The sequence below is a fragment of the Artemia franciscana genome, chromosome 16 (genome assembly GCF_032884065.1).
Source record: "Artemia franciscana chromosome 16, ASM3288406v1, whole genome shotgun sequence".
NCBI classification, from domain to species: domain Eukaryota; kingdom Metazoa; phylum Arthropoda; class Branchiopoda; order Anostraca; family Artemiidae; genus Artemia; species Artemia franciscana.
Genome location: NC_088878.1, coordinates 16,186,396 through 16,205,728, shown reverse-complemented (window position 1 = coordinate 16,205,728; position 19,333 = coordinate 16,186,396). Strand labels below are relative to the sequence as shown.

The 19,333-nt window shown below is 35.2% G+C and overlaps 1 protein-coding gene across 2 annotated transcripts in view; it reads left to right on the top strand.

Moving 5' to 3' along the window:
• Positions 1-18,605, top strand: part of LOC136037136 (aspartate--tRNA ligase, mitochondrial-like) — a 52,751-nt gene extending 34,146 nt beyond the window's left edge. For both annotated transcript variants that reach the window (XM_065719631.1, XM_065719632.1), the window contains 5 exons: positions 723-824; positions 1,899-2,108; positions 6,681-6,890; positions 16,329-16,512; positions 18,395-18,605. In XM_065719631.1, the coding sequence (XP_065575703.1) occupies positions 723-824; positions 1,899-2,108; positions 6,681-6,890; positions 16,329-16,512; positions 18,395-18,567 (879 nt within the window). In that variant the 3' untranslated portion in view covers positions 18,568-18,605. The remainder of the gene's footprint in view (positions 1-722; positions 825-1,898; positions 2,109-6,680; positions 6,891-16,328; positions 16,513-18,394) is intronic.
• The last annotated feature ends 728 nt before the right edge of the window (positions 18,606-19,333 follow it).

Below are 19,333 nucleotides of genomic sequence, written 5' to 3'. Positions count from 1 at the left end.
TCTCTCTCTATCTCTCTCTATCTCTCTCTCTTTCTCTATTGTAGATCACTTAATCAACCTAGACGTTGGAGTTCAATGCAGCTAAAAATAAATTTATTTTTTAAACTACTTTTTTTTTTGTGCTGGAAATTACTTGCAATTTAGACTTTTAGTGATTTATTTTTGCTGTCTTAACAACCTTTTGTTTTATAATTTAAAATACATAATTTTATGTCAATTTCCTCATAAAGTCAGAGAAGTAAACACTAAAGCTCAAACAAAAAGGAGACAATACTTTGAGGTTTTTAAAGCTAGATTCGTATTGTTGAGTTACTTGCTGTAGATAGTGTTATGCAGCATAAATATACATTTACTAGCAATGTAGGGTTGGCTGATCATTTTTAACCATTTCTGTCAGAAAAAAGTCCCATGTTGTTCGGAAAACAGGTAAATCTCTTAAGGTGGTAGTATTGCTATATTTGTTACCCAAAAGGAAATGATTAGCGAAGTGCTAAAGATATGAGAAAATGTAACAGAGAAATTTACTATATCTTATGAGATATATCTCGATCTTATCTTCGATTTTATCTCGAGTCTAAAATCCGCATGACTTACTATCAGTATAAGTCCATTCCCGATTGAAATGTTGGAGGAATATACCCGAGTATGTTGACATCAGTTAGCTCAACGTTGTTAAAGAGTTGTAGTTCTAGTAACAATTTTAGAATTTAATCCATTTTCAGATACAAGAAGTGACAGGCATTTTGAAGGATGTGAGTTTTCCAGAAAATAGTACTTTGTCGCCAAGCTCTTGCGTCTCAGCCGTTGTCTTTCGTGACTCTTCGGTAAGGTTAATTTTCCATCATGTAGAGTATAGGATTCATACGCAATTTAGAGGTTCTGCCAAAGAAATATGCCCACAGAATATAAAAACAGATTTCCATAATAGTCCGAAAAAGAGAAAATAATCACGATTCTTGTATTAAATCATCTATGGAACAGTTAGGCCTAAAAAGCTTTGTCGGTCAGTTCTTAATTTTACAATATTTTGAGAAATCTGAAAACACACTTAAAGTATATCGTTTAGTTTCTTCCCGACGATTTGAAGAAATCGCTTTATTTATGACTTATTTTATTTACTTAGAAATTATATAATTATTTATATATATATATATATATATATATATATATTATATATATATATATATATATATATATATATATATATATATATATATATATACTAGTCCCATTCGTTATATATATATAACGAATATATATATTCGTTATATATATATATATATATAATATATATATATATAATATATATATATATATATTACATATATATATAACCATACGTTATATATATATATAACCACCCCACCAACTAGGTGTTGGGGGTGGCGCGAAGCGCCACCCCAACAGCTAGTATATATATATATATATATATATATATACAATATATATCCCAAGTCTAGTCTGAGAGAATTCTCAGGAGACATTTGGGGTTAGAAATTTTTTGGGGGGATTCCAGAGCCCTTTCTAAAAAAAACAACTCTAGTCCCTTCCCTTTCTAAGTTTGGCCATGTGTGTTTGTATTTGTTCATATCATCATGTTTTCACAAAGTTCATTCTGTAATTGAAAATGATAGTGATATTCACGAAGAAGCGGAAAACAATGAATTTGTTTTAAAAAATTATATACAAAGACGGAAAAGCAGGCTAAAGGTAAATTTGTATAGCTAATAAAAATTCTGCAAATAGATTAAATTCTGCAGTGAAATTCAGTTAGTATTTCAATTTCCTTTGTTTTAAGTTTTAAATAATGTTGTTAATTGCTTTAGTTTGGTCTCAGTTGGGTGATTATAGTTCTCAATTATATGAAAACTATCACAATGTGGTTTTCATAATTCCAGGAATATTACACAGCAGCAGTGAAAAACAAGATGAAAACTCTGGCAGAGGGGTGTAGAGTGAAGAAGAACTCAGAGGTAAAGATTGACAAAAAGGGGAAATGGATCACAAATATGAAGCTAAATGAAAAATTGAAAGATGAACTTAAAAGCATTTTAAAGCTTGAAGAAAACGACGTAGTATTTATTGCAGCTGGAAATCGAACTGATGTAGTAAGTTAATGGACTTATTTACTCATTTTAGTTTGCTTAGGTATAATAAAAATATTTTTACGTTTATTTCATGACTTACTTGTAAAACAAATAGATAATTTTTTCTGGAGAATTTCAACAACACAAATATAGTTTTTTCGTTTTTGCTTGATCTCATCACCAAACTGAAATTATGCCAGAGACAATCTGTATGTCATTTGGTGTTGCGTTTTCATGCTATAAAAGAAATAGATAGTTTTTGTAGTCAATATTTCTGGCACTATAAATTTTCTGATGGTCATTTTTAAAGCAATATTCCTATTAATTACTTATAATACTAATATAAAGTTGGTCTTGGGAATCAAAAGCCTGCACAATAAGTAAGGATTCTTCAGAGACATCCTTTTTTTATGAGATATTGAATGGACGATGAACTGATGCTTGTGTTCACTAAAGGAGGTGATCATTAAACACTTAGATATGAATAATTTATTTTCTCAGCGCTTCTTCTCTTCAAATTAAAGAATGTGGTAATACAATTTTTTCCTTTTATAATTGTTGCTGCTGTTATGGTACATTCAAATTTTCAGTACTTCTTTTGCATAATTTGCATTATGCAAAGTTTAGTTTGTGAACTTGGCTGTCCTCTACCGAAATCTAGTATTTGCATTTTTTTTTTGAACAGGGAAACGGATGAAGGTACAAAATTTCAGTAAGCTTTCTAAATGTCGTTTTCTTCCTGTCTTTTGTCAATCGGTTACTAGCTTTTGGCCCTGAAAAACCCTTAAAGCATGTTGTTAACCCTGTAGATACTAGATCACATCTCAGCAATATAATAGATTGAAAAATTCTGACTCCGTCATTAGAACCGCCTTATCCAGATTAGGGGAGCTCTATTCTTGACTCAAAAATTAATTTTTTGTAGGTACTTAGTTTTTGGCAGAAGGCTGCTCGAAGTGCTCTCAGATTTTTGTAAAGGCAATGTTGTAAAGTATAGTGCCATCAACATGTAGCCTACTTGTTCTCGTTATTAATTTCAGAGTTATCTAGTTTCAAAGTTGCTGATAAAAGTGAAAATAGAAATATTATGGCTCTTACTTTTATTTTAAAAGAAATTTAATTTTTAGGCAAGTAGGCTAACTTGTTGTACATCACTTTCATAGAAAATTAGTAAACTTTTTTAGTTTTTCTTTGTCGGCTGTGCTTCAGTAAGTTATCATATTAATTGTTTTTAATTAATTTTATTAATGCTAATCACATTAATCACATTTATTGATCTCAATAAAGACTTCCGAGATTTCTGAAGCACACAATATTCCGTTTTTTGATAACAGGTTAGGTGACATTAAAGTCACATTACGTTTGGTGACATTAAGGTGGCATACGTTAGGTGACATTAGGTGACATACGTTAGGTGAATTTGAATTTCAAAGAAAGTCAACTATGATAATTTCAAGCTGTCGCGTAATATTGTTTGGCCAACAGGTTTATATCCCCACCTTCTAAAACTAAGTTGATCGGTCCAATCCCTTTTGCAGCATCTTATAGTCTCTAAGGATATTTATCAAGTCTTTGGCTGGTAATTTATGGTTTCTCGTGCTGAGTCCTTAAAGAGGTAACCAAAGAGTATTTAAAAATTGGCACTAATATAAGAAAATATAAATAAATAGAAAATAACCAATACCATATAGCTTTTGGTGTTTTTCTCTTTGTCTTTTGAAACTGGGATCAATAATTGAATGCTGACACTGAGCAGACAATGAAATGCCCCTTTTCTACAATTTTACCACACAAGAGTTTGGGAGCATACTCTATATCAAAGTTTCAGACACTTTGTAGTTAATTAATCTCTACTGCTGCGAACCTGTCTTTTCGGTGACTTTAAATCGTAGTGGAAGGAAAAAAAACTGTAAATTCTGTTAGTAGCAACAATTTAAAGTCAGCTAGCCTACTTAACCAGCCAAGATTTTCCCAGTTTGCACTAGGCCTACTTTGTGCAGACCGGGTGTTGAGTTGAAACAATTCTTGAAACCAAAATAATTTCGATGTGTTATTACTTGCTTCGAAATTTCAGCTTTCATCTTGTAAGAGTACAGATGAATAATCTAAGCTGTTCAATTTTCTTTAAACTTTTGATTTTTTAATGAAAATACCAGAGGCTGCAGTAAAAGGTGTGGGGTGCTGCTGGGTCTTTTTTTTTCAGGCTAAGTCGCTGAAGATGGTATTATTATCTGTTCACGATCCTCGTTGCAGTCAGCCTTATTTGAAAATCCGTTGATTAATAAAATGACGCTTTTTTTAGCCCCTATTGAAATTTTGTGTGTTATTTCGGACCTCTTATATTGATGAGTCACTTAGAATGATGAATGATTATTAGTAAATTTATACTCTGAACCTCACGCGCACATCAATAACAATGTATAAGTCATTTGGAGAAATGTTAAAAAGAATATTCAAGGAAGTCAAATTTTTATAAACGTAATTAAAGTATAAAGTATCGCTATACACAGTGTTGAGTATTTATTCAAAACCAAGATATACTAGAAAGATGGAACGATGTTAAGCTTTAGTGGCAATAGCAGTATGTTCTAGCGCTAATAGCAATGAACTTAATTGCCTTTTTTACCTTTTTATATTAACTTTTATTTACGTTTTGCCCAAAAATGAAGGGTATTTGCCAGTTAACACGAACCACTACATCAATTAAGATGGGTCTTAACAGGGAGCTTAGACATCATTTGACTTTGATTTACTGCTTGAACCATGAACATAATTTGTACGCAAATTTATCAAACAGTTCGTGGTAACGAACTGTAGTAAGGAGTGACCCGGCTCAATAGTAACCGAATCTTTAAAAGATGGAATTTTGATACCGATAGTTACATCAAAAGAATTGCATTTTTATGCTGATTTTAAATATATAAGAATCATCAAGTTTAGTCTTACCCATCCGAAGTTACCAGCCTGAGAAAATTTGCCTTATTTTAGAAAATAGGGGAAAACACCCCTAAAAGTCATAAAATCTTAACGAAAATCACACCATCTTATTCAGCGTATCAGAGAACCCCACTGTAGAAGTTTCAAGCTCCTATCTACAAAAATGTGGATATTCGTATTTTTTGCCAGAAGATCGATCACGTGTGCGTGTTTATTTGTTTTTTTGTTTTGTTTTTTTTCTTTTTCCCAAGGGTGATCATATCAACCCAATGGTCCTAGAATGTTGCAATAGGGCTCATTCTAACGGGAATTAAAAGTTCTAGTGCCTTTTTTAAGTGACCAAAAAATTAGAGGGCACCTAGGCTTTACCGTTTGAACCATGAACATAATTTGTACGCAAATTTATTCCCTTTAAGGGAGATATCTTTGTAGCGCAATGGGAAGTTTTTGTTTTTCTACAAGCAAAATCGTGCTTTGTTTTTACTGCCTTTTTTGTATAGATTATAGACGCGCATACCCAAAATTAAGAGTGATGATAAAAGGCATAAGAGTAAAAGAAATCCGATTCTTTAACAGAGATAGACAAGAAATAAATGCCAGCAAAATAAGATCTCATACCCGGTAAAAGTCTAAGAGAGAGAGAGGGGGGCGCAAATAATGATAAAATTTCACTAAAACTGGTAAAAAAAAATTACTTGCTTTCTTAAAACAACTTGCGTTTATACAAACGTGAAATGAAAATATAAGTTTTTTCCCGAAATAAAAATTTATCGTTTCAATTTGTGGTGGTAAAACACTTCGAAGTTAAAAAAAATTGTTTACCTTATTTCTCTGTTTTTTGTTTTTTGTTTTTTTTTCTCAAGCAACCGTAAGCAGAAATAATAGTGATGAATAATCAACGTGAAGTCCTTGACAGTTTTTTTGGACACCTAAGTTAAATATTGTTTTATCTGGGACATATTTTATTTTCGTAATAGGAAATTCAGGCTGTTCTTCACGGAACGGAATGCTATCTGTTCTTTATCTTTCTTTTGTTCAAGTCTGTATGTAGAGGGAGGGGGTCACCTGGTTTGAACACCACCTCACCCCCGAAGTTTTTCCCTGACTCGTAAAAAGGTAACAAGATGCATATAAAAAAAATTTTATGCGTTTTGAAGATTTTTTTGTAAATTCCCCCTCCGAACAAAAATCCTGGATATGGTCTTGTTTCCACAACCCATATAGAAATTGCGGAGTTTCTGTAAAATTAGACATTTTAATTAAAAAATAAGTTGAGTTTTAGCTTATGTCTTCGACTTAGACTTGGATTCTTTAGAAACGGCCTAAGTTGAGACAGTTTCAAGAACCTCGTTTCTAACAATTTTTTGCCAAGTTAATGTCGTTTAGGCTTCTTGAAGCAAATATTTTTCAATTATGTGTGTAAAAACTTTTTTCTGTGCCCATTCGACGACGTTTCATCCGAATATTTAAAATTTGTGTCGTTTTCTTTCTTAGCTGATTGTCCGCTTGCAGATTTAAATGCGTAGACTCACTCAAGAGACAACATCCATAGGCTCAGTCAAGATACAAAGAAGGGAAGGATCACGAGTTGGTCATTTCTATTTGTTCATAATGATGTTATGCTGCTAGGGTGCCTATAAAAAGTTTTTCTTTTAGTTGAAGTATCTGGGGAAAGTTCGCTTAGAATTTGCCGACCACCTCGAAACGAAAGGAAAGAATATACGTAGCTCTGGGTATAATTTTCATTGGGTCCTAGATTTTCCATTGTTTTCAGTAAATGATGAAGGAAAACTGGAGTCGAACCATCATCCATTTACTGCTCCCCATCCTCATGACGTGGATCTTCTTCGGGAGAATCCAGAAAACGTAAGTCCTCTTTCGTTTATTTCGTTTTGAGCAAAACTAATTGAGTCTTTTATCGCTGGTGGCAAGTAAGTTTGTCTATCTATGGCATGAAAAATAATTTGTCTAACTATTCATACTGGAAACCTGAAATTCTGTTGAAACAATCTAACATAATGGATTTAGGCTATTCGAATCCCAACATTACCACTAAAAAAGGTAATTAAAAGCTTAAATGCAATGGCGTAATGATTTTAACCCATTCACTTCATGTGCCCCATTTTTTAGCCAGAATTTGACTTTGGGATACTTTGGGGCTCTAATCAATAGATAGTTAGCCTGAAGGTCTGCCACACATGAATCAAGCGTCTGGTTTCGTCTGATAATAATGTTCAAAACATTCAAACACAAAAAGTGCATTTGTTAAGGTAGAATAGGTGTGTTACAATATGAAAATAGTGTTGCAATACCAAAGGGCAATACCACGTTGCAATACCTGTTCGAAGGCAGAGAATCAGGAGATCAGTACTTGCATTGCGCAGACCATTGGCCAGCATGAGAAAAAGTTTAAGTTTGAAGTTAAGAAACCAAAGGGATGTTACATTGCATAACACCAAAATGATTGTAGTATTTGATGCTCCTTCGTGTGGGACCAAGGGCATGCGAATCATACATTGGACCTGAAAACGCATCGTCAGTGGGAGTATTTACCAACAAATAGCTGAAAAGGACAATTCCGTGCAAATTAAGTAAAGATGAACGCCCAGTCGAAGTAGCTTCAACAGTTTCCCAATATGAACAGCAACAGTGATCAACTCTGATCAAGGACGTAACCGGTAAGGGGGAGGGGCACCTTCCGAAATCCCAGATTTTACCAAATTTCTCTGCAACTTCATTAAAATGATCAAATAAATTGTGTTCTTCTATTGTCCCCCCCCTCGAAAAAAATTATATGTAAGTGCCTGACTGTGATAACTGTAGAAAATGGATTGTGCTGCTATTGTGGCTAGAGCAGCTCCAAGAAGATGGAGGTGGTGATAGTTAAAACTCGCAGAATTTTCAAAGGAATTAAACCAAATACAAACACTGACAATTTAGACTTGTGACAAACAAAAAAAAAAAACAAGATCTAGTAAAAATAAAAGACTATATGAAGAATGTCTAAATTTGGAAGATAAACATTACACAATGGGTAATGATAAGAAAATGATGGAAGGGGGAGAGATCCACTAACGCATCAACTATGTGTGGGATAAACGTTCTCTCTCTGTTGCAAATTTTATTGAAGTAAAAATAAGGATTTTTTCTTAAGTACGAGGGAAGTGAGGTCGAACGGAAGAAAATCGACAAGGAGAAAGTAAATTTGTCCGGGGGGTAAGTACGGACGGCAGCATCGGCGAAACGCAAGAAAATTTCTTAGGCATGAGAAGACACATAAGGTCGAGATACTTTGATAATGGTTAAAGGTCTGGAACATTTCGAAGGAGGTTGCCACAAAAATACTGTTTAAAAGATTGTCCAGCAGCTTAAGCAAAAACAAGGGGTCAACCTCGGAATAATAGATAATTGGCTGGAAACTTTTAAACACATCCATTTCGGCGCTGTAAAAGCTGCCGCGAAAGTCACTTTAAATTCTTGTCGGAATCATAAGTGATTCAAGGTAAATGGTTTGGAAAAGGATGAAAACCGGTTTTTCATGATTATTTAGGCTTTAGGCTTCTATAGCTCATTTAGCCTATTTATTATTTGCATTTAGCCTATTCATTATAGCCTATTTAGGCTTTTATAGCTCATTGATGTTGTGATATTAAAGTCTGTGATACTAAAGAATAAATTATGTAGAACAAAAGTTTCATCAAAATTACCGCGCATCGCACTAGTCTTTTGGGTAGGAGGTAACCATTTTATCCTTTAATTGTATGAATTATTTAAGCCATGAAAAATAACCAACAATTATTTAAGCCAACTACAAAAAGATACATGGTTTTCCAAAGCAATTGTCCCAATGTCAATGGAAATTATTCTGGATAGCTTCTGGGGGGGGGGACACAAAATGGAGCAACCACAAAGAAAACAAAAAATAAGTTTCGGAAATACGTCCTAAGGGGTAACAAAACGACCTGACATAAAAATGGTTCTAAGACAAGGACTTAGTGGTGTCCAATCACTTTCAACTTTAAAAAAGGGACTCAGACTTCCAATTTTCGATCGAACGAGCATCCTCTGAAGTTTCTAAGACCACAAGGAGGAGGTTTGGGATTAGGAGAAGGCATCCCTTTCCTATATGGAATAAATTCTGCTCATTTTGGGGTTCAATGTTACCCCAAATGAGCGTAGCCTTAACGGCGTTGACCAGAAATATTCTCGGAAGTCAAGAAGGATTATATATCAGTTTTTACCTACACACGCCTTCCTTAGAACCAATTCTGTAATTCTAGGAAGGCTCTATAATAGGAAGGATGTTTTGCATTAAATACATCTTTTGAGGCATCTGCCCTTCTCCCTAAGTACAAAACTATCAGAGAACCCTACTGTTGAGGTTTCAAGGTCTCATCTAAGAAAAATTAAATTTCGTATTTTTGTCAAAGAAAGATCATGGATGTGTCCTGTTTGTTATTTTTTTTCCAGGGATGATCGTATCGAACCAACGTCCTAGAAGACCAAGAGAAGACTCATTCGAATAAAAATTACTAAACATATTGGAGGACAACAAGCCCTCTTTCCCATGCCCCTATTCTCCCAAAGACAATTAAATGGAATTTTGAGAAGCCCGTTTGATTCGTCATAGTTGAAAGGTGCAATAAATATGTCATGGGGACTGGTTGCATTCCAATCACTTTTGACTCTTAAAAAAGGCAAAAAAAAACGACAGCTCTGGGGGCTGTGGGGGGGTTCAATCCCAGAGGCATAGTTATTCGAACAAAACTTTAAAGCTCAAGTCCCCTTTTAAGCGACTAAACAGATTGAAAGGTAACTAGCCTCTATCCTACTTTCCTCCCCAAAACATCTAAATAAAACTTTGAGATAGCCATTTGGCTCACCAGAATCGAAAGTTCAAATAAATATGTCAGGGGGGCTGGTTGCCCTACAATCCCTTATGGCTCTTACAAAAAGGCACTAGAACTTTCGATTTCCAATCGAAAGATACTCCTCCAAAGGTTATACGACGAGCTCTTTCATAAAAACTTTATGTGTTAACAATGGCCAACTTGCATGATTTACAGCCCTTGACCCGGGGTCTTTGTGTGTGGGGGGGGGGGGTGTTAACCCCAGAGGCAGAGTTCTATGGATTCTCTTGAACAAAATTACTCTTAAAAAGGGTACTAGAACTTTTGGTTTCCAATTGAATGGGCCCCCTTCAAAGTTCATGCTACCACTCCTTCCATTTGAAGTGCCCCTGGTAAAAAAACAAACAAAAAAAACAATAATAATACATTGAACTCTTATGGCCCTTTCCCATAGTCCTATTGACCCAACTGATCTGGCTTGTTTTGTTTGCATTTTGGCTCAGGAAGTGTGGCGAACTGTTTAATTCCGTTTTTTTCAATTTTGTTACTAAAAGGGCTTGTTAAATTCCATTCATCTGGTCATTTCGTTACTCCTTAGGACATTTTTCTGTACTGCATAATTTTTCATATGGGATAATTTTTTGCAGGGGGAGGAGGGAATTATCTGCAAGGGTTTTTCGGGAGGAACGCCTAAAACCAGCTTCAGGCTCATATTGTGTGACGTCGTATGAAGTTTCAGACGTAGTCAATTATTTTCATAGTAAAAAATAAATGTTGTATCGATTTAACATTTCCTCATCCGGAAACTTGTGCAGCTTATCAGTTTCATAATCGTTTTTCAAATCAGAGTGTAAAACCAAGATTACAAGGGAACAAGACTTAGGAACCGCCTATTGTAAGAAAAACTGAAGAAACCTAATTGTATTATATTTAAACAACCCTAGAGTGGGACTATTGACTGAAATTGTCGAATATGATAAACTGAATAGCAGGAGAAAACTGAAATTGTCGCTACCAGAATTACTGATTTACTCTTATCTGAATAGATATAGTTTGTAATATTCAGAATATGTTACGCGGTTAGTTCACGTGGGATTACTCGACTCATAGGGAAGAAGAGACAATTTTATACGTGGGTTATAGTAGAAAAAGTAATTCTTGATAGCCATAAGACTATAGTCCTTCTTTAAAAGAATTCCACCTTCACTGATACAATATTTTGAGAACAGCATGATATAACTCATTTTTGAGATTTACTCTTAAATTTTCAATAGATGTTTTGCAACCACTTGCTCCGCCGATTCAAGATGACCTGAAAAACGTTAGCTTGATTACATCCTTTTATAGAAATTTGTTTATAATTTTTATCACGAAATCGCAGATAAAATTTCATTCCATATAACAAGTACCACAAACACGCCGGCCACAATGGAACCAACAATGGGTAGCTTCTCTACTTTCTGTCTCGGTTTGCCTCGTATTATGCTTCTTGCTTTTTCATTGGCAATTTTTATTCTTCTCTTTGTTTCACCTCTCGACATTTTGTATTCATTATTAATTGAAACGATATATATATATATAGATATGTGTTTCATTGGACTGGCATATTATAAAACAATTTAATTTTATAAACAGGATTGTTTTGCAGACTTCTAGCACAGTTTTGAACGTTTGAATAACAAAAAATTTATGCTCTTTCAGAATTTCTTATGGCAAGAAAATAAACAGTGAAAAATGATCTGAACTCTCTGCTCCTTACAGTGAATACCTCCATATTTATGCTCACTTGATCCCAAAGATACTGGCTACGTCCAAGAAGCCAAACCATGGTTGCAACCTAGTAAAGGACGAACCACGGCTCAAAGTAACAAAAAAAAAAAAAACGTGTCTTAAAAAAAATTGGCAAGTGAGAAAAAATCGCCATTGAAAGCTGATTCAGGGATGGTACCTATTGTGTAAATTAATCTAAATAGTAAAATGTTAGTTTGAAAACGAATTTAATGAAGTTTCCGACAATAGCCTGGAACCACGAAAAATGGAAACAATAAAACACGCCATTGGAATCTCCGTAGCCGAAACCCCATTCAGGAAACTTACAGATTCCTAGCTTGAACAACGTAGAAAATCACTTTTTTGCGTGGGTAGCATTGATATGTCCTTTCTTTTTTTTTATTTATTTATCATTAAATATTTATTTGTTAGTTCATCCTAAAATGGTGGAAAAGTATTACACTTATCGCCTTATTGCAAGGCTTTACGAATAATTAATGGCCGTTCTGTAACGTTAGAAAGCTATTCGAAGGCAGACTTTGTTTAGACAACGAAGCTGCAGTAATAACTTTGGGGTAACGTGGAACCCAATTTACAGATAAATTGCTTGTCTTCTTTTAATTTGAACACTCATGTGAAAAATAATCAATACACCATAGGTTTATTAAATTCTGCTATATCCTGTATATGTATATAAATTAAAGCGTCATCTTGTCTATCCTTACCCTATGGTAGAACAGTGGATTGGTGCTCTACTTGGCAATACGAGGTCCAGTGATAGGAGCTACTACTATTACTACTACTACTTCTAATAACTCACTGCAGCACCAAGCCACCTGAGGCCAACACAGCTACGCACGCTCCTCCTCCAACCTAATCTATTTAAAGCCTCCCTCTTTACACCCTCCCAGGAAGTTCCCATTTCCTTTAAATCTTTATTTATGACATCCTCCCAACCCAGACAAGGACGACCTGCTTTCTGTGTAGCCCCAGGCGGTTGGCCAAAAAGGATAATCTTCGGTAATCTGTCATCCTTCATCCGTAGAACGTGGCCTAGCCATCTCAACCTTCCTTTCATTATAGCCATAGAAAGCGAGATTGAACCACATTTTTCGTACAACCTACTGTTTGAAATACGGTAAGTCAGCCGGGTACCCAGAACAATCCGTAGGCAATTTCTCTGGAAAACATCTAGTAAATTTTCATCTGCTTTTCGGAGCGCCCATGTTTCAGAGCCATATTTGACCACTGTCATCACTATAGCTTCCAATATTCTAATCTTGGTTTGCAGACTTATCTTTCTATTCTTCCAAACTTTTTTTAACTGTGTTTTTCGTACAACCTACTGTTTGAAATATGGTCAGTCAGCCGGGTACCCAGAACAATCCGTAGGCAATTTCTCTGGAAAACATCTAGTAAATTTTCATCTGCTTTTCGGAGCGCCCATGCTTCAGAGCCATATTTGACCACTGTCATCACTATAGCTTCTAATATTCTAATCTTGGTTTGCAGACTTATCTTTCTATTCTTCCAAACTTTTTTTAACTGTGTAAAAAACACCCTGAGCCTTTGCTATTCTACTTTTAACATCTTCACTGCTCCCACCATCTTTACTAATAATACTACCAAGGTAACCGAAGCTCCCAACCTGATCAATCTTTTCGTTACCTAATGTCACCTGTTCATCTTCACTTATTCCTAGCCTTAGTGACTTAGTCTTCTTAACATTAATTGTCAAGCCTATTTTAGCACCCTGAACTCGCAAAACCTCTAAAAATTCATTCATTTTGCTCACACTTTCATCTAATATGCTTAAATCATCAGCATAATCTAAGTCCAGGAGCGTTTTTCCTCCCCATTTGATTCCGTGGTCTCCAATTGCCTTTCCTGTGCTCCTTAAGACGAAGTCCATCAAATGATCCATATAAAGGGGGATAGAACACAACCCTGCTTAACTCCTGATTTAATACAAAACCAGTTGCTAACCTCATTTCCTACCTTAACCGCAGCAGTATTATTCTCGTACATAGCACAGATCACTGTAATGTATTTTTCTGATATACCATATAACGATAAGACCTTTGTTAACGCTCTTCTATCAATAGAATCGAAAGCTTGCTCATAATCGATAAAACTGAGGACTAAAGGTGTTTGACAACTAAGGGACTTCTCAATTATTAACCTAAAAGTGAAAACTTGGTTGACACATCCTCTACCTTTTCTAAAACCGCATTGTTCTTCCCTTAAAACTTTGTTTACAGCATCTCTCAGTCTAAAAGGTATCATATTACTCAGTAATTTGCTAGCTACTGAGACCAGACTAATGCCTCGATAATTACGACACGCACTCTTGTCACTTTTCTTATACAGTGGTTTAATTAAGGTTTTCCTTAAAATCATTGGGTACTTCCCCTTTTTCGAAAATCATGTTCATAATCTTCAGTAGCTTATTCCTAACCTCAGAGCCACCATATTTAAGAAACTCATTAATCATACTATCAGCACCTGGAGCCTTATTATTTTTTAATCCTTTTAGTACTGTCGCTAATTCTTCCTCACTAAACAAATCTTCCTTCACATCCAAGGTATCAAAAACTTTTTCATTTTCATCTATATCTTTTCCTGCAACTGTATCTCGGTTTAGCACATTCTCAAAATGTTCCACCCATCTTTCTTTAACTTTTTCCTTATCACTAATTGTGGCCCCATTTCTATCTTTAACTGGGACTAGTCCGGATTGGCTACTCCCTTTCAATTTATTAACATGCCAGTATAATATTTTACTATTATGCCGTCTAGCCGCATCTTCTAGATCCTCAGCAATTTTATCCATGGCCTCCACTCCACATCTCCTTAGCCCATATTTTAATGCTTCCTCCACTTTCTTTACATTCCTTTTGTTTTCATACGACCTATCAGTCAGATAATTCTTATACAAACCCCTTCTACTCTCTATTAAACCTAAAGCTCTTTCACTAATATTCCTAGTTGCAGTCTTAGACACAATCAGCAACTTCACAAATTGTTTTTCGGAAAATATTCCATCCATCTTCCACATTGTCAAATTTTAAACTCTCAAGTTTAGTGTTCAACTGTTCCTGGACGTTTTTTTCTCAAATTTTCATCCTGGAGTCTGCCAACATCATAACTTTCCGGGAGGTAGTTACCCTTCCGAAATTTCAGCTTTAAATTAACCTTAGACACTACTAGATGGTGAACTTTACTTTTAACGTCAATAACAGTACTCCTATACACCCTAGTATCTTGTATTGATCCTGCTAGTCTTCTGTTTACAGTAACGTAATCAATAAGGTTTGCTGTCTTACCATCACGTGAATACCATGTCAACTTATGGGCCATTTTGTGACCAAACACCATATTGGCTATAACTAGGTTGTTATACCTACAAAATTGCAAAAGCCTATAGCCATTACTGTTTTCTTTTCCTACACCAAATTTACCTAGGCTAGGATACCATCTATCCCTATTACTACCAACCTGGGCATTAAAATCTCCTAGCAAAAACACCATATTTCTACCTGGTACCCTGTCTATTTGCTCCTGTAACTCCAAGTAAAATTCATCTGAGTCACTAGTATCCTTTTATGAAGTGGTAAGAATGGACCTGGGTAGCCACATATAGAGCGGAGGTGCTTTCAGGCTAATTAGTATTTAAGAAATATTTATTTTAATCTAAGCTGATATCACACCCATTTAAACATTAAATTTATAGTTCTGGCCAAGTTTTACGGAAGAACCTTAACTTTTTCTTAACTCCCCGGAAGCTTAAATCCCCAGGTAGCATTCCAACCTTTGATCCTTGCGGAACCCTTAAGATAATAAAATGTTCTGCAAAAGTCTCGCGCGATATTTACCATAATACTTATCATGTTTTATTATGGTAGTTTACGTGGCCTCATCATAGTTCATTGTAGCTTACTCTAACGATGCTTTAGGGGAAATAAGGTGAAATTCAAAAGGCTTGCGTCTAATAAAATTTCAAAGAAAAACAGAAATGAAAAATAAAGCTTTGTTGAATACGCTGCAGGAAGTTCTAATAGGTTGTATTTGACAGTCAAAAATTAAACAACAGAAAAACAACTGTGTGATGCTCTTGACGTATTAATTTAAAACTTATTAAAACTCTATTTACAAACCTGCTCAAATGCGAGAAGGATTGAGGAATCTTCACATTTACAGTTCTTTCTTATTGAAACGGCCACCTCCTCCTCTCCCCTAATTACAGAAACTATTTTATAGAAACAATCTCAAAACCATTGGAAAGAAGACAGGCTATTCATATATTGAAAATAATCATAGAAAAAACAACAATTCAACTCAGCAAAGTATGAAGTCATATATTTGCCCCTTAAATGAATTTATTTTTTCCTTGAATAAGTAGACTTTTAAGCGCTCTGTTGCCAAAAACAAGCAGATTTGGCCGATTTGGCTTTTGAATTGGCTCATGTGCTAATATTTATATTAAGGAAGGTGCAGAACTTTTCTGTTGAAGAAAACCTACTTCATTTATAGTAATCCACACAATTTATCAAATTTTTCATGTTAATGAACTGTTAAAAAGAGCGGGTGGCTGTGGAGACAGCAGCCCCGATGATATACAGTATGATTTCTTTGTTTTGTGGGGTTTGATTGTCACTGTTTATTTTTGTTTGAATTATTTCAGGTACGAGGTCTTCACTATGACCTAGTAATGAACGGAAACGAAATAGCTGGAGGTTCTATTCGTATTCATGACCCAATGCTTCAAGAAGAAGTATTAAAACTAATTGGAGAGGATAGCTCACAACTGCACCACCTTATAGATGCACTGGCTTCTGGTTGTCCACCACATGGTGGTATTGCAATTGGTAAACTGAATATTCATTAACATAGGTTTATTTAGGTAATTGCTGCCAGTTGTCTCAGAAAAAGTTCTAATATTTTACAAAAATAAGTAGAGTAGAAAAAATTACTAACAACACATTGCTTCACTTGCTTGAAGTTAATGGTCCTGGAGCAGTTTCTGATGGTTGAGATAAGTAGACTTATCAATAGTTCATCGTCTTCTGGTTGTGATTGTATACCCACCAAACTAGTGAAATTCGTTCTTTCCTCAAATATTTCTCGTTTGGCAAGACTTTTAAGTCCATATTTCGAGGTCACATAAGCGAGCTTGACTGATGGGGGTTACATCGATAGCTGCAATCTAGTAAAGGACAAACCTCAGCCCCAGGCAATAGTAATCTAAAATTAATTATTTTGAAACCAAATCAGATCGAAATACAAAGTACACTATTGGAATCATCTTGGCCGAAAACTCTGATCATGAAACTTGCAGTCCTCTGGCTTGAACAACAAGCAAAATCTTTGCATGGGAAGCACTTGTGTCCTCTTTTTTCCCTTCTTCACTGCTAATGGGACAACGAAACGTCATAGAGAGCTGTTTAAAAGCTCATGTTAAAGTATATTGCTATATCAAGTGCCTTTTATAACTATCAAAACATAATATTTAAACTAAAATCACTTTTTTTAACAAAACTGCTTCTTCATATACAAGACGATTAATGGCGTCATAATTGGTGGTTACAACCATAAATGACATCAAAAGTAGAAACTATTATACGACATTAGTTATAGTTCCTTAAAGGGTGGCCTGGGCAGTGATGACGACCTAGTTTGTTCTTTACTATTCCTGCTAATACAGGTGTGTAACATATAAAATAATTACCTTGCGACAGCGTAGTAGATAAAGCAACGCCCATAAACAACTGGGACCAAGTGCGTATCCAGGATTTTGTTCGAGAAGGGGAGGGGACAAAAAAATATACAAAACACATCAGAACTTTGGTTTTACGCAGTTTTGCTACTTTTTTGCGAGTTGACAAACATTTCGGTTGACCGAAATGTTACTGGAATCAAACCCAAAAACGCCTCCCTCTCCCTGTATGCGGCCTTGACTGGGACTGTAGTTCAATCATACAAGAAATTTTCACATATAAATGCTAAATAAAGCTGTGCACTACAAGGTATTTGAAAAAATAACTGGGTTTGAATTTGATTTTGGGGTTCAGTACGCTTGGATTTTGGTGGAAATTTCTGTTATTACCTTCTACGGCCTTCCTTTCCCACTGATCACAATACTAGGTTTCTTCTTCAATGTATAGAAATAAAATGTAGGCAAATTGAATTTATATTCCACTAGCTGTTGGTGTGGCGCTTCGCGCCAACACCTAGTTGGTGGGGGCGCTTCGCGCCCCAAAGCCCCCGCGCGCGTAAGTCGTTACGCGCCATATTAGTTACGCGCCATTGCAGTTGTGTCACTGAAAACAGCGAAAAAACGCTGTTTTAAGTTATAGCGTGATCGTAACTAATTGTAAGGTCATAAAAGCTGGTATAAAAGTTCAAGAGCACAAATTTAAGTAATAGTGTATTTTAAGCATTTAAGTAATCTCAATGCGTTTTTTTGTTTGGATAGAATACGCTTAATTAGCATTTATATCTATGCAGGTGATAGCCATGGTTCACGACCATTATACTGTAGTAGAATATACCCCTATATTAAACTCATAGAGTTTATCGTGTACATTCTATCCTAGGGAAATTAAAATCATCTCAGTTTTCTAACTGTAAGTTTACGTACACCGTTTTAGTTTTTAACGGCTTATTCTACCCCTACGAAACATTGGTACATTTTTTTTATTTAGCCTGTAAATATCTAGTAAAAGATGAAAATTGTCTCATTTTTTTCAGGCTTAGACCGCTATATATCACTGTTACTTCATACAAAGTCGATACGGGATGTAATAGCCTTTCCAAAAACTACTGAAGGTAGAGATTTGATGTCAGATGCCCCTTCGGCCGTCTCTGAAAAAGATTTGGACCTTTATCATATCAAAGTGATTAACAAACAATCCAAATGTTAAATAGAATTTATGTAATATAGACAAATTAAGTTATTGAATCGTTTTCTCAATCTGTAGAAACTCTTGTTCGCCGATGTACCGCACTTCACCATTGGCTCTCCCATAACCGTGCTCACACTTCGTCATTAGCAGAATTTCTCAGCAAATAAACAAGAGATTTTTCACTTACATTTGCTAATATTTGCAAAAAATTGGCGTGTATTTGAAATGCTTGTTACGGCTAATATCCTCTTAGAGTTTCAAGCCAAAATTATAATCAATGACTGAACTGAAGACATGTTAAAATCGTAAAATATTGTTCTTTTTTGCATTGAGTAGCATGCGCTAATGCGCTAATGAACAATTAATGCGCTAGCATGCACTAACTGCTGCGCCTAAAGAGCAATTTTGCAGGCAGTTACTCTTAACAGCAAGGCCATATCCCGTACAGCTAGTAGTTGAAATTCCAAGCCAGAAATCAGGTGGTGGGATATTCAACCAAAAGGACTTCAGTGCTTTTAAGGTGTTTTATTATTATTATCATTATTCTAACAACTCGCTTAACTCTTTGCCTTTCTGTCTAAGAGCACAACGAATGAGAAATAATCTAAACTTCGAACTGTTTCAAAATTTTAATGTTTTTGTTGAATCCTGATTCACTGTTTCAACTTTTTTTTACATTTTGCCGAGTTTAAAACAAAAGGGCATATTTCACACTTTCTCTTAAAGATGAAACATTCCTAAGTCGAATTTCATCTACTAGTCATAGGTTATAGACCAGGGCACT